This window comes from Pelodiscus sinensis, chromosome 3, assembly GCF_049634645.1.
Source record: "Pelodiscus sinensis isolate JC-2024 chromosome 3, ASM4963464v1, whole genome shotgun sequence".
In the NCBI taxonomy this organism is placed as follows: Eukaryota; Metazoa; Chordata; order Testudines; family Trionychidae; genus Pelodiscus; species Pelodiscus sinensis.
Window position 1 is genome coordinate 175,203,266 of NC_134713.1, and position 21,683 is coordinate 175,224,948.

At 45.0% G+C, this 21,683-nt stretch overlaps 2 protein-coding genes across 5 annotated transcripts in view; both read left to right on the forward strand.

The window, feature by feature from the left end:
• Positions 1 to 21,683, forward strand: part of ACYP2 (acylphosphatase 2) — a 94,254-nt gene that overhangs the window by 59,352 nt on the left and 13,219 nt on the right. The window lies entirely within an intron of this gene.
• LOC142828061 (uncharacterized) lies at positions 1,682 to 8,523 on the forward strand. The gene is made up of 2 exons (XM_075925477.1): positions 1,682 to 6,291; positions 6,951 to 8,523. The coding sequence occupies exons 1-2, from the start codon at positions 5,901 to 5,903 to the stop codon at positions 7,448 to 7,450; spliced, it is 891 nt and encodes a 296-aa protein (XP_075781592.1). The 5' UTR covers positions 1,682 to 5,900; the 3' UTR covers positions 7,451 to 8,523.

Consider the following 21,683-nt stretch of genomic DNA (forward strand, 5'->3'; position numbering starts at 1 on the left):
AGTGCCGCGCACCCGGGCTCAGGGCGCCAAAAGGGCTCAGGCCGGCCCTGGTCTCATAAGTATCTTAAGCAGGGATACTCTCTTGAAACCTCCAGCCCTGCTGATCCTGGTAGCATATCCTCCCCCGCTTCTTGTACTCAGTCTTAGAACTGGTATATTTTATTCAGACAGGGTGGAAACATCCTTAAAAACAGGTTGTATAATAAAAACACTATGATTATCTGTAAATTAATGCATGTTACCAAACAAGACAAGGATTTCATGCATTGTCACTCTCATTTCAATGACTTTCATTGAAGATTCAGAGGCGAGAGTCCTGAAGCTTCAGAAAAGGCCACAAAGCAGTCTGTAGGGGACAGGACTCTGGCCCATCACTGTGAGTCTCCCAAGTACACAGCCTAGTTATTTAAGGCATACATTGTACCTAGGCTTTGGTATATTTTCTGCAGCATGGCAAACTGGAATTTTGTGGCAGGTAAAGAAGGAAGGCAAATAGTTTACTCAGTAGAATATTTCTTGTTTTTTTTATTTTGATATTCAAACTAATTCTTGCAGCCTCCAAACTTTTTGGTGGTAGGCAGTGCAACTAAAAGGTGCCTATACTTAAAGATGCACAGCATTTGACATTACAGGAGCAAATTTTCAGTTGCTTATACCTTTGCCAATCTGTAACTGCTTGAACTGAAATTTTCTGTTCCTCAATGTGATTTTTTTTTTAATTCCAGGGAAATTAGATAAGGTAAAAATATGTTGTGTTGTCTGTGTTAAAAAAATCTGACAGCTGTTTCAATGGGAAGCTTTAGTAGGTGTGTGTTTTGGATCAAGGACTTGGAATTTAGCAGAGAGGTCAGCCTGGGGTCAGGAAAAAAATCAGTTTGCACATGAGCACACTCCATCCGGTCACAGCTCCTACGTGCCAACTGGATTGTGCATGCACCAGAGATGCTATATTTCATGGCTACAGGCTCTCCTGCAGTTTTTTTTCCTCAGCAGTCAGGAGCTAGTGTGGCTCAGGCCTCAAGAGCAGAGCAGAGTATCTGTCCTTTCTGTGTTCTGAGTGGTCCATGCGGAGGATCCAGGTTGCATGTTAGAAGGAAGAAGAAGAAGTTATTATACTACCTGTCCAGTGCATACACAACCTCCAATATTCCTTATTTCATCACTCTTATCAAAATTAACTGCACTGGAACACAACCATAAAAGTGTCCAACTGAGTGAAAAAAAATAAAGACATCATAAGCCCTAAAATGTACCATACAAAATGTGTAATAACAAAGGCTATGTCCAGACTACGTCCCTCTGTCAAAAGAGAGATGTAAATGAGCCCAATTGAAAGTGCAAATGAAGCGTGGATTTAAATATTCCATGCTTCATTTGCATATTCGCATCCGATTGCTGTTTCGAAAAAAGGGTATTTTGAAAGGGAAACCGCAGTCCCGACACTGTTCTTTCAAAAAAAAAAAACCCCTATTTCGAGAGAACCCATACTCCTGAAAAAATGAGGAGTATGGGTTCTTTCGAAAAAGGTTTTTTTTTCCTGAAAGAACTGCGTCTAGACTGCGGTTTCCCTTTCAAAATACCCTTTTTTCGAAACAGCGATCGGGTGCGAATATGCAAATGAAGTGCCGGATATTTAAATCCATGCTTCATTTGCATTTTCAATCAGGCTCATTTACATCCCTCTTTCAACAGAGAGATGTAGTCTAAATGTGCCCAAAGAAAGAGAATGAAGCATGGTGAAAACAAAATAAAAACATTCCATAGAGATACCTAAACGTTCAATGGAGAACTGACGGGAAAACTATCAAAAAGGAATAAACCATAAACTGGTTTTATTTTTCTTTTTTTTTAAAAGCATGTTCCCCTTTTGTTCTAAGGTCTCTGCCCATACAAACTTTCATAAAAAATAAGATTATTTTTACTGTATTTTTAAATATTTTTGGTTGGAAAAAGTAAATTGAACAATGAGAATTTACCTACATGTGTTATAAAATTCTCCACATAAAAATATGGCTTTTATAAAAATAATTTTGGCATGGGATGTTAACGTGACAGCACTGTATGAAAGCAAAAGAACAAAGTTCCTATCCTCCATATTATCATGGATAATAATCAGATTCACCATTAAGTGCAGTCCCTCATAGGTAGTAAAGGGCATGTTTTTTTTCTGATTTGGTGATTCTTAATACACAACTTAGAAGCAAGGAGAACTAAAAGAGAATTCATTGGTGGTGTCTTTTGGTTCTTACTTTTATTAAGAATATCTGTGTTAAAATAAAGTATGATTGACTGAAAAACAACAAAAATATTGTTAATACAGGATTTCTATACCTTCCACAGAAAATCATATAAATAAAATCTTTGGGTTATATTTTCCTTTCAGCATATAAATATTTGTGTAATTCCCAAAGGTATCAAGACAAAAATATTACTCTTTCACAATATTTGCTGGGATTTTAGTAAGGTATTTTAGTGTTGCCTTTTGTACAGAACAGTATTATTGACCAACTGACCTCAATCATAAATTTAGCAGCAGTATCCCTTTAGGAGTTTGTTCTCATTATCTGCTTATGACTAGAGGGACACTTATGAAAGGGAAAGCAGCACAGTGAACATTTAAAAGATACATTTTCTACATTTGCCCAGGAGATAGTAGGTTTTATTTTCACTTATTCATCCGTACACAGAGCCTGATGCTGACTGTGGAGCCATTTATTCAAAACAGTGTTTGATCAAATATCTGGAAAGTTGCTTATATACATACACAGTAATTAAGGGCAGTTTAAAACAAGCAATCAAAAATCTGAAATATAGGGAAGACTATAAATCAGAGGGACTTAACCTTGTGCTGTAGTGCGAATTACTCCCACATTTAAAAGTTTCAAAGGGGTAGCCGTGTTAGTCTGTAACTGAAAAAACTTAAAAAACAATGAGTCCTACAGCACTTAGGGTATGTCTACACTATGGCACTATTTCAGGATACTCCTGGTATCCCGAAATAGCTATTCCACATCTTGACAGCATGCCTGTTATTTCAAAATATCTTTCGAAATAACAGGTACGCTATTCCGGCGTCCCTGTAAACTTCGTTCCATGACAATTAAGGGACATTTCAGAATAGCGGTTTATTTTGAAATTTGGCGCTGTGTAGTCAGCACCAAATTATGAAATAAGTTATGTCGATATACACAAAATAAGCTACACAATTTGCGTAGCTCAAATTGCATAGCTTATTTTGAGCTAAGGGTACAGTATAGACATACCCCTGGAGACTAACAAAAAATGTACATGGTAACGTTAGCTTTCGTAGGAAGAAGTGGGTTGTGCCCACTGTGTTTGGTCATTTCGAAATAACATAGTCCACGTCTACACTACAAGCACTTATTTCAACATGTCAAAATAATATCGAACTGGAGGACTTCTTACTCTGACTCCTGTAACCCTCATTTTACAAGGAGTAAGGGAAGTCAGAGGAAGAGTGCTCTTTCTTGGACTTCCTCATGTGTAGACAGTGCCAAAAACCGAATTAAGTTATTTCAACTTAAGCTACACAAATGACATAGTTCAAGTTGCGTAACTTATTTTGGCTTTAGCCATGCTATGTAGATGCACATTTACAGATAAAAATCTAACCCATTTATGCCTAAGCATAAAATCATTAAAAAATATCATAATACATGTAATATGCTACCGCTTGTGGGTGTGTCTAAACTACATGGTTCTGTCGACGGAGCCATATAGATGAGTTTACTAGACATAGCAAAATGAAGCGGCGATTTAAATACATCAAAATGGACACCACACTGTGCCGATCAGCTGATTGTCAGCACAGCGCGGTAATCTAGATGGGGATCAGCTGACCCCAGAACCCTTTGTCGTCAGATCCTTTATGCCTTGTGAAACAATCATATTCAGTGAATCATAGCCTGTTCAATGATACCTTACATGAATTATTTTGCCTCAAGTATATCTCAGTTATGGTGTATTCATATAATAGGCATATTATCATAAAGAATATGGAATATTATGTCACAGCCAAGATTTGTGTAAAATGTGTGGGTATTGGTATTTAATTCAATAATAATTGTACTTTTAAAAAACTAAGGATTTACTACTGATTAGCTGTCTAAAACTAGAAACCTGTACAGTAAGAAAATATAGTTATGCATTGCATTTACTGTAGTTGTATTATCCATCATCACTGTAATACTTAAATTATACTTGGCAAGTTGCCAATGCTTGAGCAATTTTCCTTAAGAAACTAACAGTTTAATTATATCCATGAGCAAAGAGGAAAGCTGATTTCACCTGATTTTTACTGCTCATTTTAAATATTTGTCACTAAATAATATTTTACTGGACCTTCCTGGTCCAGTATCTGCAGGACCTAACTGGTCCCAGATGAAGGATTTTGCTGGACCATGGGAGGTCATTTCTGTCCCCCTGTTGCTGGCCCCCCTACCCTGCCGCTTCACTGGGCTTCCTGGCCCCCCCAACAGCTGAGTTGGGTTTGCGCACCAGGCTTCCCACCCTCCTTCCTCCCTGCCTACTTGGGGTGTGCACTGGGCCCTCTCCCTGCACTGCCGCATTGTGCCAGGTTCTCCCACCACCCTGCAGCACGCTGGGGTTCTCTCAACCTGGAACATCCATGGTCCTGCCAGACCACAGATGTTGCCAGACTAGGGAGTTCCAGTTTACAGAGGTGCAACCTGTAGAAGATTGGAGCATGTAGTGTTAGGACCTTCGTGTTAAACTCTAAAACAAAGTGGAAACCAACCAAACAAAATTATTTAGATTAGCAAAGCTTGGGAGAATTTCAGGTTCTCTTACCCAAAGTTTACACCCACTTTAAATGGGTATGTAATTCAAGCCAAGACACTTTGGAACAACATATTCAAATTCCAGTACAATGAACTGAGTCCTCTGCCCTAGTAACATGGCTTAATTGAATATCGTGCAATTTAATATGTGTGGGGGTTTTCTATTTTTTGAATAAAACCATAAAAACAGAGGCTGCCTGTGGACATTAGAGATTCCACAGTATTTCTGAGTATTTAAGAGTAGGCGTTTTCCAGGAGGGGGCTTAGTGCTGGGGTGGGCAGTTGGGTTATAATTGGAAGTGCAGGGTGTGGGCTCTGGGCTGGAGCAGAGGGCGGAGGTGTTTGTGGAGGGTGCAGTTCTAGTGAGGGAAGGGTGCTCAGGGCAGGGGCAGAGAACTAGGTGCAGATTCTGGCTTGGCAGCGCTTACCTCGGGTGGAACCCGGTCGGTGGTGCAGCAGGGCTATGGCAGGCTCCCTGCTTGCCCTGTCTCCATGCTATTCCTGGAAATGGCTAGCATGTCCCTGCAGCCCCTAGGGGTGGGAGACCAGGTGGCTCCGCACCAGTGCAAGATTAAGGCATAAATTTACTAAATTACATTTTAGGGCCTTGCAATATAAGGAGCCTCTAAAAAAAGAGAAAAACTGACTCCATTTCAAATTTTATCAAAGCCAGTTGATAAATAAAGGAGATCTGGGAAAAAGAAGATTCTCTCTAAAAACAGACATTTTCATTCAAATATGAGAAAAATGTATGCCTCCGTCTACACAAATACCCTTAAGCTCTCCTTAGCCTTCACTAACTGTTCCTCATTGACAGATGGGAGGCTGGGTGGGGGGGAGATAATTGTAAAAAATAAATGTAAAATTAGTGTTTCTACAAGTCAGCTATCAGTCTTCTAAGGCAGCGTTTTCTTGGACAGCTGATACGGGTAAAAGTCTAACTATGCCTACATATCTTATTAAATTAAATTAAACACATAAATAAATTAATAAATTAAATAATCTGACTGCTGAAAAAATCAGGAAAAATGTGAGAGCAACCCTGCCAAGTTCATTTTCACATGGGACATTTACGGCCGCATGGCTGAGGGGCTGGCAAAAAAAGGCCATCACCCCAGAACCTTGGACCGGGTGCAGGCCAAGGTAGAAGAACTAAGGCAGGGCTATGCCAGAGCCCGTGAGCACAGCTCCACCTCTGGGGAAGTGCCTCACCACTGCGCATACTTCCAGGAGCTGGACAGAATCCTGGGTGGTGGGGAGCCCCTCTCTGCACTGGTTCTAGTTCAGTCTGGGTTGCAGACACCGGTCCAGCAATGCCAGGAGGTGGCTGAGGACAACCCGGAGCAGCAGCTGCAGGAGGAAGAGGAGGAGGAGGACCCCAACCAGAGTCTGATCACCCTGACCCTGCAGCCAGTCTCCCAGACCCAGGAGATCTCGCAGTCATCCTCTAACGTTGGTCAGGGAACATCAGGTGAGTGTGGTCAGGGTCACACACACAGAACGGGGGAGGTGGGAGCACAGGGGATGCAGGCAAATCTTCACATGTCATGCTCTTCCTGGACAGTTTGCACCTCTCTGTGCGTGTGCAAGCATGTTCAGTCCCAGGGCACACATGGGCAGCTGCTCACAGCTGGGGGAGGGCCCCATACATGTCCGACCCCTGGGAGGGCTGTCCTCCCCCCACCAAGAACTGCGGGAAGCAGGCTGGTCACAAGGGCGCGCACATGACACCGCACAGACCACCGCAAGTGTCTCACATAGCACTCGGGCATGTATGCACAAGCGACACAACAATCGCTCCCGCAGATGGTGCTGCGATGGGTAGGTGGTGGGTGGGGGCCCTGGGAGACCCAAGCTGCTCCAGGCCCCTGTCCTACATCTTGTGACCCACTGTGACTGGACACTTCCCTGGGCTGTATGGCCATGGTGAGGGTGTGGGGGCAGGGGCGGGAGGCGGGACGTAGCCCTAGCCAGCTTAGGGCCCATATGAGGACGGGGCTGCTGGCCAGGCCAGACGTGGGCTTGCAGTGAGAACATTGGCATCCCTTGTCCCAAGGACTTACTCACTTATCACAAGCAGGGACAGCGTGTGCATGCATAAAAGTGACCACTTCTCCCTCTTCTCCACAGCTGGACCTGTCGGATCAGACCAGCATGTGACACCCATGCCACCACCCACCTGGTCCCATGGAAGCCGCAGGCACTGGCGGGTCTACAATGACCTCATGCAGAGGCACGTTGAGGCCCTTGAACGGATGGAAGACACCCTGGCAGAAAAGATGCGGGAAGAGGCTCGGTGGCATGACTGCTTGCTGGAGGAGCTCCTCCAGCAGCGGACAGCAATATGTGGGACTATCCGGGAGGCCATGGGTTTCCCAGGTGCTGCTCCTTTTGCTGCTCAACCTGCTCCAGCCCCCTCTGCCTTCCCTTCCTCCCCCTCACCCCCTGCCTTCCCTTCCTCCCCCACACCCTCTGCCCCCCCTCAACCCCTGCCTCCCCCTCACCCCTGCCATCGCAGACCCAGCTGCAGCCCCCCGACTGTCCCAGGCCCCACTCTACCCCAAGCATGTTTAGGGCCACGGACCCGAGGTGGCAGACTTTTGTGGGCCAAGCAACACCCTCAGCCCTAAACCTCCCTCCCTCCCTCCCTGTGCCAGATTTACATCCCCCCTCGTCCCCAGTTAAAAAGAGTGCTATTTTAACAAAGTTTATTTTTGAAAACATTTTGCACAGTTTTATTTTGTTACAAAAAGTTATTATTTGCACATTGTTTGATTGTTTTGGTGATAAACATAATGTTTTGGACATAAAACCTGGTGTGTGTGTGTTAACTGTCTGGAGACTGGTGCAGGGATGGGTTGTGGGAGAAAAGGTCTTAGGGGGGTGCCAGGCCACAGGCCCCATTGGGGAAGCCCTGGGGAGAGTCACTGGGCTCCTGCTGAGAATCTCTCATGCAGGCCTTCCCGTATGCAGACCCCCACCTGATGGGCTTGGCGGATGGCAGCTGTCCGGGGCTTTTCTGTTGATGTATGGGGCTGCTCGATGGGGTGGTACGTGGATTGGGATACGAGTTCGATCGAGCGCTCCTCCACAGTTCAGGAATCCTAGCCCAGCAAAACCAGCCACGAGGGTGTCCAGGTCTCGGAGGCAGACAATCCTGTTCAGCAGCTCTGAGTCGATGGCCCTCACCACTTGCAGAAATAGACACATACAAACACGCAGAATAGGAAGTTAGAGGGATTGCCCAAGTCCTTGGGATGTGCCTTCTCTTTCTCTCCCCACCAAGACCCTAGGAGCCCCCCGCCAGGCTGCCCCTCCCAACATTAGGGCAGGGTGAGAATAGGAGCCCTCCCCCACTCCCACTCCATTATCCCCCTCCCCCCTGCCCTTTTCCATTACACTTCCTCTACCCCACATGGACTGTCCTCCGAGAGGTTCTTACCTCCATCAACATGGCGTCAACAGTAGATCTCCCCATGCGAAACTGTAGGGCTGTGTCTAGACTGGCCACTTTTTCCAAAAAAGCAGCCGCTTTTCCGGAAAAACTTACCAGCTGTCAACACTGGCTGCTTGAATTTCCGCAAAAGCACTGACGATCTCATGTAAGATTGTCAGTGTTCTTGCGGAAATACTATGCTGCTCCCGTTCAGGCAAAAGTCCTTTTGCGCAAAACTTTTGCACAAAAGGGCCAGTGTAGACAGCTCAGATTTGTTTTCCGCAAAAAAGCCCCGATCGCGAAAATGGCAATTGGGGCTTTTTTATGGAAAACCGCATCTAGATTGGCACAGACGCTTTTCCGCAAAAAGTGCTTTTGTGGAAAAGCATCCATGCCAATCTAGACGCTCTTTTCCGAAAATGCTTTTAACGGAAAACTTTTCCGTTAAAAGCATTTCCGGAAAATCATGCCAGTGTAGACGTAGCCTAGCTGTCGGGGATGCCCAGCTTCCAGAGGGCAATAGCCACCTTCTTCTCCAGGGGGATGGCGGAGCGCAGGTGGGTGTCCTGTCATTGCAAGGCAGGGGTGAGCCAGTTACATAGTTCCTGGAAGGTGGCCTTACACATTCTAAAGTTTCGGAGCCAAGCCTGGTCGTCTCACTGCTCCATGATGAGCTGGTCCCACCAGTCTGAACTTGTCTCCAGCCTCCAGAATCACCTCTCTGGGAAGAAGTTCGGTGCCAAGAACAGTGTTGCTGCAGCCCGAGCGAAGGGCTCGAGGCTGGGTTCTGAATCCAGACCTGGCATGAACATCATGAAGGTCTCATGGAATTGCAGCAGAACTTGAAGCATTACAGTGTGGGGCCATTGCCTGCCCAGGGGCAGCTCCCCCTCTATGGCAAAAAAAAAAAAAAAGGATTGTAAAGCACAAATACCAATCAAAAACAACACTGCTGTGGTGTCCCAGAAAGCAAGACACTCAAAACAAGCACTGCAGAAGCTTCACTGTTCCTCTAGGAGGTAGGTAAGCCTGCTGCAGGAGCAGAGGAACAGCAGTTCAGGGGGAGTCCCTTTAAGCATGTGTCTCTGCAAAGAGCATGCTGTAGGACCCGGAAATAAAGGCTGCAGAAGTGCTTCAGGTGCCCTTTTTTCGACAGAGCGTCCAGGCAGTCTGGACGCTCTTTTTCGAAAAAGCGATCCGCTTAGTGCAATCTAGATGCTCTTTTTTGAAAAAGCCTCTTTTGAAAAAGGCATTTAGTCTAGATGTAGCCTTAGTCATATAGTGCTTTTGTTCCCATTTTTCTTCGTTTTCTTAAATATTAGTGTGTTCTTCTTATGATCTGTACATATGTACAGTTGCGTATTTTAGTCCACATGCCACTTTCTGCTTCATGCGCTATCCATGTTTCACATAACTGAGTTTGTGACTTGGGTCGAGTGGGTGTTGAGGAAGATAAATCTGTGTTGGCTTCTCTGTCTGTTTTGGGAACCTTCATTGTATGTTTATAGTATGGCAAAAGAAAAATCCCAACAATTCATTGTATTGTAGTAAGAAATAAAAAAAATCTGTTAATATATTTTACAAAATTATTCAAATGCTTTTTATTTTATTCATATGAAAAGAAGGATAATTTTCCTTATTCGTGGCGTAAAAAAAAATCCTCTCATTTTCCTGTAAGAACACAGGCTATGTCTATACTGCATGCTTATTTCAAAATAAGTTATTCCGAAATAGCTTATTTTGAAATAGCATGTCTACATTGCATGGAAGCCTCAAAATTAGTTTGAGACAGGCTTCTCTAATGTAGGCATGCTATGTTGATTTATTTCTCCCCAGTGCCTCCTGGGGCTCTAACTTAGAATGGCCCTCGTGAGGGGCTGTTTCGAAATAGCAGCAGTGGAGCATCTACACACGCCTTATTTCAAAATAGCTATTTTGCAAAAGGAGTTATTCCTCGTAGAATGAGGTTTACAGATTTCAGAATAAGCCGTCCATTATTTCAAAATTATTTTGAAATAACAGAATGGCTGTGTAGACGCTCACATTGTTATTTCAAAACAACATTAGTTATCTCAAAATAACGGTGCAGGGTAGGAGCACCCATAGACAAAATAGCACTAACTTTCACAGAAATATCCTGGTAAAATAATACTGCTTTAGTACCATTATTTGGTAATTCAGCATAAACTTCTATTAAAAAAAAAACCAAATCAGGATATTGGAAAAAACCAATCCACATACAAGTTTCTAATGGTTTGCTTATTACCTGAGTGCTAGTCATATTATACAATTAATAATTTAGCTTTAAGCTTGAGGGTTATCAACATCCTACATACCCTATTGCCTCTTGTATTCTCTATTGCCATTTTGTAGCCCTATGTATTCTATGCATGTGGGCAGGCAGGGGGCTCAACACGTTGTCCCACCCCAAGCATCAGCTCTGCAGCTCCCATTGATTGGGAACCACAGCCAGTGGGTGCTATGGGGGCAGTGCCTGCAGACAGTTCTATGTGCTGCTCTGCCTGGCCACACCTCCACCTAGGAGCCAGAGAGGGGACATGCTGCTGCTTCCGAGAACTGCTTGAAGTATGTGCTGCCTGGAGCTTGCACCCTGTCCCATTCCTGTGCCCCAATCCCCCTGCCCTAGCCCTGATCCCTCTCCTGCCCTCTGAACCCATCAATCCCAGACTGGAGCACTTTCCTGCACCCTAAACTCCTCATCCTCAGTCCCACCCCAGCACCGACTCTCCCAGCCAGAGCCCTCATCTCGCCCCTCATGCCCAAACCCTCTGCCCCAGCCCTGATTCCCCTCCCACCCTCTGAACCTCTTGGTTCCAGCTCAGAACATCCTCCTACACCCCAAACCTTTCCAGCCCCACTCCAGAGTCTGCCCCCCCAGTCAGAACTTTCAGAGTCCCCTACGTCCCAGCCCCCTGCCCCAGTCCAGAGCCCCTTCCCACACTCCATTCATCAGCCTGGAGCCCCCTGCTGTACCTCAAATTCCTCATCCTTAGCCCCAGTCCAGAGCCTGTATCCCCAGCTAGAGTCCTCTGCTCTCTCTCCCCGCTTTGCCCCCAACATCCCAATCCCCTGCCCTAGTGTGAGGAAGGAAGGTTGGGAGAGCAAATGACAGAGGGAGGAGAATGGAATGAGCAGAATCAGGGCTTCCAAGAAAGGGCAGGGTGGGGCAGGACTGTGGAGGAGGTGTGCGGTAGGGGTGGAGCAAGGGTGTTCAGTTTTGTGTGAGTAGAAATTTGGCAACCCTAACATGACATAATTTAGGGACTCCAAATGTCATAATCTGGCCTTGCTTTGCATGTTACCTCTGCCTCCCCTTCACCTCCCATTGGCTGCATTTCCTAGCCAACAGGAACTGCAGAATCAGCTCTCAGGGTCGGGGTAGCACATAGAGATCCCCTACCACCCTCACCCATTACTAGGGGCTACAGGGACCTGCTGGCCACTTTCAAGAGCAGTGTGGGGACCAGGACAGGCAGGAAATATATACCTATCCCACATATGTCTGTGTACAAGGCACTCAGGTTTTTCTGGCTTGGCTCTTCTCCAGTTTTGGTTTCTTTTGTATCACAGCTACAAACTAAGAAGAAAGCATCTTCTGTAGACAAGTGGTTCAGGAGACAGACTCAGTGTAATAATAAAACATTTATGTCACAGCACCCACCTGCTGTTAATGCTCTGTCATTTCATTTTTAAAGACGGAAGGAAACAGGGAATGACTCACAAGTGAGATATATCTGACTTTATTACAACAAAGATAAAAAAAACCTTTAAAAACACAACAGTTATTAAATCGAAATATGCTGGCCAAAAATATTTGTAAAATACACTGTTATGCTCTGATAACCTCTTTAAACAGCTTGTAGATTTCAACTCATCTTATATTTAATTCTTTTCATCACAATTTTTCACCGGCAACAGTGGTGGACTTTGCCATAGGTAAACTCACAGCAATCTTGCTTCTCACACTAATGGATCATTTTTCCTGTGTGCCTGGTAATAATAATAATAGAAACTAGAGGCAATTCAAGATGATAGAAACCTGATTTCAGTGATGTGGGTCAGTGAGGAAGCTAGGGTATGTCTACACTACAAAGTTAATTCGAACTAACAGATGTTAGTTCGAATTAACTTTGATAGGTGCTACACATGCAAACCGCTAGTTCGAACTTAATTCGAACTAGCGGAGCGCTTAATTCGAACTAGGTAAACCTCATTCTACGAGGACTAACGCCTAGTTCAAATTAAGTCGTTCGAATTAAGGGCTGTGTAGCCCCTTAATTCGAACTAGTGGGAGGCTAGCCCTCCCCAGCTTTCCCTGGTGGCCACTCTGGGCACCACCAGGGAAACTCTTCTGCCCGCCTCCCGGCCCCGGAGCCCTTAAAGGGGCACGGTCTGGCTACGGTGCCCGTGCCAGGTGCAAACCTGCCAGCACCCAGCTAGCAGACCCTGCACCTGGCACGGCACGAACCAGCCACCCGCTGCCACCCAGCCCTCCGCCTCTTCCCAGGACCAGGCTGGTGGCTCCCAGGAGCCTGCCCAGGGCCACAAGAGGCGGGCGCCCGCCTGGTCTAGTGCGGACATCGTGGACCTCATTCATGACCTCCGCACGAGGCACAGGAAAGTGGCCATCTAGGGCAGGATAGCTGCCAGCCTGGCCACCCAGGAGCAGGTTTGCATGAAAATCAAGGTGGTCCAGTGAGACCCCCGACCCTGAGCCCTGATCTTAGAACGGCTGTACTGGGTCAGACCAAAGGTCCATCTAGCCCAGTAGCCTGTCTGTTGACAGCAGCCAACACCAGTTACCCCAAAGGGGATGGACCGAAGAAAATGACCAAGCCATTTGTCTCGTGCCATCCATCTCCAGCCTTCCAAAACAGAGGCCAGGGACACCATTTCTATCCCCTGGCTAATACCACTCCATGGACCCAGTCTCCATGAATTTATCTGACTTCTCTTTAAACTCTGTTCTAGTTCTAGCCTTCACAGCCTCCTGCAGCAAGGAGTTCCACAGGTTGACTATTTGCTTTGTGAAGAAGAACTTTCTCTTATTAGTTGGAAGCCTGCTACCCATTCATTTCATTTGGTGTCCTCTAGTCCTTCTATTATGGGAACTAATGAAGAACTTTTCTTTATGCACCCTCTCCACACCACTCATGCTTTTAGAGACCTCTATCATATCCCCCCTCAGTCTCCTCTTTTCTAAGCTGAAAAGTTCCAGTCTCTTTAGCCTCTCTTCATATGGGACCTGTTCTAAACCCCTGATCATTTTAGTTGCCCTCCCCTCTCCCACCCTCTCTCTTCCCCTCTCCCACCTCCTTTTCCCAGTCTCCCCGAGTTTTGTTCAATAAAGAGAGTTTCTATTTTTGAACACACATGTCCTTTATTTTGTACATCAGGAAGGGGGGCTAGGAAGGGGTTAGTGGAAGGAAGTGAGGGAGGAATGGGGTACGAGCCCCCGATGGGGAGGACTGGGGTGGCTCTGCGGGCTCCTCGGGGTGGAAGCTCTCCTGCAGTCCCCTGATTGACCCCCCACCAGATGGCAGCCTGCGGCAAGTGCAGCCGGGCTGATGGCCGAGTGCTGTGATGTGCCGAGTGTGGGCATTCAGGGCACTCCAAGCCAGGACTGCTTTGTTGACCCTCATCGAGTTAGACAAGTGAGCGGAGAACCCCTGAGAACTGTCTGTCTGGGGGGGGGGGGGTCGGGTCCCTTTAAGCACAGCCCTCTACTAGCCTGAGACAGCAGCTCCACGCTCCTAATCTGTCCTAATCTGATGCCCTGCCGGCACTGCTTCCGGCCATCCTTAACCTCGGTTCAGGGTCCACTCAAGGTGGACATGCTAGTTCGAATTAGCAAAACGCCAATTCGAACTAGTTTTTAGTTCTAGATGCACTAATTCAAATTAGCTTAGTTTGAATTAACTAATTCGAATTAAGTTAGTTCGAATTAGTGCTGTAGTGTAGACATACCCCTAGTGAGTAACCTGCATAGTTGGGAACAGAGCTGTAGATTCCATAGGATGGATCAAAGTGGCTACCCAGACCCCATACTTTTGGGGGGCCCTGGCAGCTGCCCTATTCTATGCATGGGAGAGACCTGGGGTAATCAGGGGGTCTGGCACAGGGCGATAGTAGCAGTCACCCTCCTGCACTTATGACACGGGTGGTGGGAGATGGAGTGGCCCACAAATGGCTTCACCCCACCACACTGCCCTCTCCCAGTCTACTGCATTCTGCTTCTCCATAATTCCCCGAGGCGGCGTTGCTCAATGGAGGGGTCAAGGGGGCAGAGTAGCAGTGGGGCTTGTGGAAGAGGTGGAGGAGAGTTGGGGCCTGCAGTGGGGAGTGTTTGTCCTGGGCCCAGCATCTGGGGCACTGCAAGAAGTTGCCTCAGGCCCTTCACCCCCCTCCCCCCCTCCGCCCCTTTGGGACAACGTGGTTGGAAGTCAGACCTCTGTGGGTCTTTCATTAGAGCTCTCAGTTGAAATGATTAAGGGTATGTTTATACTACCAAGTTTCGTCAACAACACTTATATCAACATCCCAAAGTTGACAAAACAAAAATGGCCAGAAAGGGGACAGATCATGTCCACATGGGGGCACCATCACTGACAGCGTGAACAATGCATTGTGGGTATGTAACCCACAGTACAGTGTTGTGGGAAGACAGAGCTGATGCCTGTGAATCTTAGAGATTCCTTCCAAACTCTCCCACAGTCTCCCCAGTTGCCAGAAGTGGCATCATGAGTAGCTCTGCGTGCTCATGAATGTCAAAGCAACACAACAGCCTGTCCACCTCACCTTGCAGCAGCAGTCTGTCTGCCACTGTGTTCCTAGTGCAGGGAAAAACAGGAGCACTCCAAATGATTTGCTCTTTGTTCCTCAAATGGAGCATCTCACTCAGCTGTCAGATACTTCCCAGAGCTTTGAAAGGGGAAAAGTGCAAGCCTGCAGGGCAGCAGAGATCAAAACACTGAGCATAGCCATCAGGGCAGGTATAGTGGGGTACTGGTGGAAACTAGTTCTGTTTACAAAACAAACAGCAATGCGTATACTGACTCTTTGTCACAATAAAGGGAGGAGAAAAGAAAAAAGGCTCTCATAGGGTGGAAGTTTTTTGTTGCCGAAACTGGACATTTTTCCCAACAAAAGTCACATTGCAGTGTGTACACTCTGACTGTTGGTGACAAAACCTTATAGTGTACTATAGACAAAGCCTAAGATATCCTCCACCAGAATAGTTTGTATTCATGATTAGAAAAGTGCCTTTAGATGCCATTTTAACCAGAAAGGACACTCTCTCAATGACTTAACCACCTGCATTCTGCTACAAAGAACTTTTACATCTGCACTTGAAAGGGAATCCTCTGAACTGTCATTCATGTTAAAATTCGACACTCTCCAAAAAGGAATGAACAAACACTCAAGCTATCTTACCCATTACCAAGATAGCTTCCCCAATTATCACCTCTAATACCATTAACTCACAAACATTCCACTCTCCCCACCTCTAATATCATCAATTCACAGACACTTACCTTCCTTCCTCCCCCCCCCCTGCATCCCCCTCCTGTTCTGAAATGTGATTTGTCCTTTTCATATGTGTTCATTTTTTTAAATTGTATCCTTTGGTATATATGGTTGTGACTATTTTCTTCCACTATTTGATCTGAGGAAGTGGGTCTGGCCCACGAAAGCTCATCATCTAATAAACCATCTTGCTAGTCTTTAAAGTGCTACATTGTCTTGCATTTTGCTTCAGCTACCCCAGACTAACACGGCTACATTTCTATCACTATTTTAGATGTGGTGAGATTGTTGTGAATGTGATTGTTTGTTAAAGATTCCGCAAGTTTTTTTTCCTGAAAGCACTCTGTGTATGTAATGATCAAGAGTGTGGGGTGTCCAGTCAGATGATTTCTGTTTCTTGTGACTGTAGGCGGGGGTGTGATAAATGCAGTCGGTGTCATCATTGTTGTAAAAGAATTCTTTGAGGCTTGAATCTCAATCCTTGATACAAATCTAAGCAAATCCAGACTAGTATGTATAGTAAACACCATGGGCTTAAATGCTCTTTCTTTGTCTAGAGCCACAATCAAAATTCATTTCAGTAGAGGTACTGGTATATGAGAAATGCAGTTTCTTCATTAAAGTCAGAAGAAAATAGGTATACTGTATTCTGCCTCAGTGTTGTAACTATTTAAGAAATATGATATAACTGAATATTAGTTCTGAAAATGCTAAAGCGTTTTTTATTATGCCAAATTCATTTAGGAGTTTGCTGTGGCTCTTTGCCAATGAAATCTACTGTGGTGTTTTTTATGTGTTTTTATGAAGAGCTATATTTTCTAATGGAGTATCAATTATTAAAATGTATTCTCTGCATCAGTTGCTTTAAAAGTGGTAAAGGTTGCAGGCTAAACATATAGATCCTACCAGCCAACATTTAATCAGATTAATTTAAATGGTAAATCATGTAATGCAAGTCAATCAATGGTACATGAAGAAGCCAAATTACAAGACATTAAATGTAAGGCTTATTAATTAGAAATATTTTGAAAGGGCAGTTTCCACAGATTATGTTTTCTTTACCACTTTGTTCCGTTATAGCAAATTTTATGAGTCTGTTTATCTATATTGTAATCATGGTCATAATACCTAAGCACCACAATGTAGTTATCTTTTTCTTTAAAGACAACATGTAAAAACTCATGTGAATTAATCAGTTTTCCAAGTGATGAGAAAATAAATTAAAAGAATCAAAATATCCAGAGCCAGCATTTCAACATAAAATATCTTTGGCTAACATTTTCTGCCAGCAAGAATTAGCATACATATGTTTTTTACTACAAAATGCCTCGGCATTTCTTTACATATGCATGTGCAAATTAAGTAGCTGGGCTACCTACTCAGTGCTTTCAAATGTGGACATCCACAGATAGTACAAGACAGAATTTGTGAGTACATTTTTGCATGCACAAAATTGGAGGCTAGTTAGAAGTCAGCTGAAATTTTGGTCAGTGGAATATTCAAAGACAGTGGGATGCTCAGTTAAAGCATATGGAATCATTGCAAGATCTGTGAGTGCTAAAAGATCTTATTCAGTCTTGAATTTAAACTGATTCCTACATTCAAAGGGAAAAATCCAAGCTGCAAGTCCCTGTTTTATTCTTTATAAGAAATTTACTGCCCTCAGCTGAAAAATAGCCAAGAAAGTAATTGACATGGCTGCAAACTTACCCCTGGGTCTCTACTATTCTTGTGTTTCATCTAGCCACATTTCACTTGTAATGAAAAGGGACTTTCAAAGAAAAAATATTAAGAATTCCTAGTGCTGGTTGTAGTTGCAGTGAGAAATGTTTTTCACTTCTTGTATCACAAAAGAATCTGTTCTTTTCTATGGAAGTCAGACTTGTGGGATTGACATTGGGGATGTGCTAAGCATGCTAATGAGGGGGCCCGGTACTCCCCTTGCTGACTAATTCAAAAGGTTCATGCTGCTCGAAGAGTCAATGTCCCTGGCTGAGTCTCTTTCCCTAACAAGGAGGAACACACAGTCTTTGAAGCAGAAAAATTCCTGAAACATAGTGACTGTGAAGGGAAGAGAGTTTCTTTTCTTGATTGGGAAGACTGTCTGCATCAGTGGTGGGGTGGTAGCCGAAACCACTGCTTGTCAGGGACATGAGCCTCCCTGCCAAAGGTCCTCGGTCAGTGTTTGCTGGTCAGAGAGCCCCCATTACAACTTTGTTTAAACAAAAATTGAAAAGGTATCTGTGGTGAGGATCTATTTCCTTCTTTCCTTCCTCCATCTCCAGATGGGGCTTTGCATCAATCTTTAGTCCATTCATAAAATGGTGGTAATTCCCACTGGGCCTCATTGCACTAGCAATTCAGGGAAGAATCGGAAGAGAGAGCTGCAGTGAAGAAGATGGAGACAGCTCATTTACCGGGGTGAGGCACCACAAATGCATATTGTTTAGTTTTTTAATGTGTACTCCTTGGCCTCGTGTAGTTGATCAAATGCTCCTCTAGAAAGATTAGCTCCTTGTGCAGCTAGCAGCCTCCCTGCCCTGGAAGACAGTGACTAATTTCAGCTGGGTAAAGCCAAAAGGGACAAATCTTGCAGGCACACAAGCCTTCCAAATGCAGTATAAATTCCATGCACAAGGACAAACAATGTAACAGGAGAAATCCTCATGCTTGCTGCTGTTTGTATATGATACATAAAATGTTTGGAGAAGCATAAAGAGGGCCATAAAAGCCCTGAATCTGGTTGGGGAGAATTCTCCTTGTGTGGAAACAGCTGCAAAGTGTCCTCCTAAGCCATATGTGTCATGAGTGGTCTCAGCAGCCAGTGCTGAGGAAATTTTGGGCAGCACTGCAGCTCATAGGAGAGCCTCAGTCTTATCTGCATTCAACTTCAGCTTATTTGACTTCATCCAGTCCATCACCACCTCCTGACACCAGTTTAGATCAGTACCATCTTACTATATATTTTAGAAATGTATGTCTGTCTTTCCATTTGTGAGTCCATTTGTTCAAGAACTCCCCCCAACTGGTAAGAGGTAGGAACACCAAATCTGGTATACAGCTTCCTCTTCTCATCATTTTTAGAGCAAAGTCAGGATTTGGTTATGCCAGGATAATGGGACGTGCTTGGAATTCAGTTGTTTCTCATAAAATGGAAAGGGAGGGGTCTGGTAGGAGGGACAGTAATACTGCAGAATGACCACAGGGGGCAGCAAGTGGTTGGAGGTGGGGACTAAGACAACCATAACCCCATTGGGCCAGCAGGGGGAAGGGATGGACAAAGACACAGCTATCTACTGTATATTATAGAGAGTTTTTCTGCTTGTGTGTCTGTTTGTCCCGTACCTGGGGATATTCAGCCTTCCCCTGGCTGTTCTCGCTTCAGTTGCCACAGACAGGTGCTTCTCATCTGAACTCAAGGTGCTGTGGTGGGAGAGGGCTGGGATTTTCCTCTCTCCCCAGGGCACCCTGCCTACTAAATCCCTCATCCACAGCCCCACCCCAATGGGCAATGATTTAAATGAAGAAAAACAAAACTTATTTGAGTTAAGGACTCGAATAACACCAGGTAAATCTTCTAGTGATAAATGTTAACACAGGTCCTCGTGCAGAGGACACCATTTGGACACCACACAATTAACTTTTTGCAATGCTGAAAATTGACTATTTATTCCTATTGTATGTAGTGTTGTCATAGCTATGTCAGTGCCAGACAGACAAGATGAATGACATTTTTTATTGGACCAACTTCTGTTGGTGAGAGTTTCACACTTTTGAGGTCACAGAGCTCTTCTTAGGTCACTCTACCTTGAATGGTCCTTTACAATATGTCCTTACAACTTATGTTAAACAACGTGTTCCCACGTGCATTTTGCTGTGATGCTAGGAGACCTTTTCCCAGACCTGCCAAATTGCTCTGTGCGTCTCTAAAGCTTGTCTCATGCAGGAACAGAAGATGGTCAAATAAAAGATATTACCTCATCTGCCTCATCTCTCTAATATTCATTCCTATTCCTTTTTTCAGTCTGCTGGCCAGTTCATAATCCAGGCGTAGGGAAACTTTTTTAGATCAGGGGCCACTTACCCACATTAAAATCAGTCGGGGGCCCCACACAAGTGAGAAGTTAAAAATAAAACCCCCACTGATGTGTCCCCCAACTGAGGAGGAGAAAGACACTCCTCACATTCTCCTCCCACACCTGAGCTTAGGGGGGGCCTAATGGATTTTGTGGGGTACTACGGGGGCTGGAGTGCCAGTGTAGGCTTTCCAGTGCTGGAAGGGGGGGCCCTGAGCCTCGGGGGCCTGATCCAGGCAATCTGGGTGCTGCATCTGTCCCCTGGGGCTGAGGTTCCCCACCCCTTGTATAATCCATGACAGAATTTGACCTCTTGCCCCGTGACAGTCAGTTTATTAACAGATTTTTGTTGGGGACATTGTCCAAGACTTTTGAAAGTCCAAATAAGTTATATCAACTAATTAATTATGATTAATTATTGGTGTTAATGTAGCATTGAGGCCTGTGATCATGGGCCAAGACTCCACTGTGCTAGGTGCAACACAGAACAAAAAGAAGGCCCCTGCCTCAGTGAACTTACATCTAAATATGAGACAACAGATAAACCCAGCCAGATGGGATAGAAATAAGGAGACAATAATGCTCCTCCCACAATTTTGCCATAATATTCCTTTACAGAAGCTGTGCTGGCTTGTTCCTTATTGTTTTGCATTTACCTATGAGCTGTAAACTTCTGTTTTTAACTCTCTTTCAACAAGTCTATTGGAGGGGAAAGTAAGGTGCACATATTTGTGGCTGCTGGGACCAAACTTTCCTGTCTAGTTCATTTACTTTCTCAGTGCCATGTGATACTCATTTTAACCAGAATTCTCCATCTGAATCGGTGTCTAGTTGATGGTCCAGGATGGCCCTCCACATGAATGGTTTTGAAAATGGCTAAAATGGGGGATTTGCCTAACTTATTTTTTCTTGACTAAATTAGTCATAGGGATCTTAGTTATGTGATTGTTGGTGATAAATAATTGCACTCTTTGCACAAGCGCTGTAATATGCATAACTATGCACATGACATTTGGTTTAAACACACCTACTTTTTAATATGTTAGACATGTGGTAATCAGCCGGCATCTAGAAGCCAGAGCTTTCATTTCTTTTCCTGTGATTGGGATTAGTACAATAGTTAATGGCATAAGAATTCTCATTTGAATGCTTTACTACCTCTTAGAATTAATATGTTCAATGTGAAAAATAATTTTTAATCAGACTTCATGAAGTAACAATCTAGCCTGTGACAAAGTCTGGCTGAGCAGCTGTAACCGAGTAACGGCAGGCCCTTTCCTCGCCCTAAAATGATAAAATCCCTTTTCCCTATAAGGTAAGCAAGGATTACCTCGAGTCAGCTAGAGACACTGAGTCCAATTAATGGTTGCCTGAGAGTTTTCAAAATGTACACTCCGACTTCTCCTCTAGTCGGGAGGTGGATAACCCCCCCACTCTGCCTAAGGCTCTGCTCCCACTCCACGCTTCCCCTTAGCCCCCGCCCTGCCTCTTTACTGCTCCCCAAGTCACTCCATCCCCACTCCTCCCCCTCCCTCTCCCATCAGATGTTTAACAGGGGGGTGGGGAGGGAGTTGGTCAGTGGGGCCATTAGTGGGCAAGAGGTGTAGGGGGGTGGTAGGTGGGAATGGGGAGGGGAATTAGGATGCTGGTGGATGCACAGCACCCACTTTTTCTGGTGGGTGCACAGCCCTAGAGCACTAATGAAGTCAGCACCTATGTTTCAAAACTCCTCCTCCAGCGAGCGGAGCAGAGACAAGCTGCTTCAGGGCTAGTGGCAGCAGGAGAAAGGCTGCCCTCAGCTGG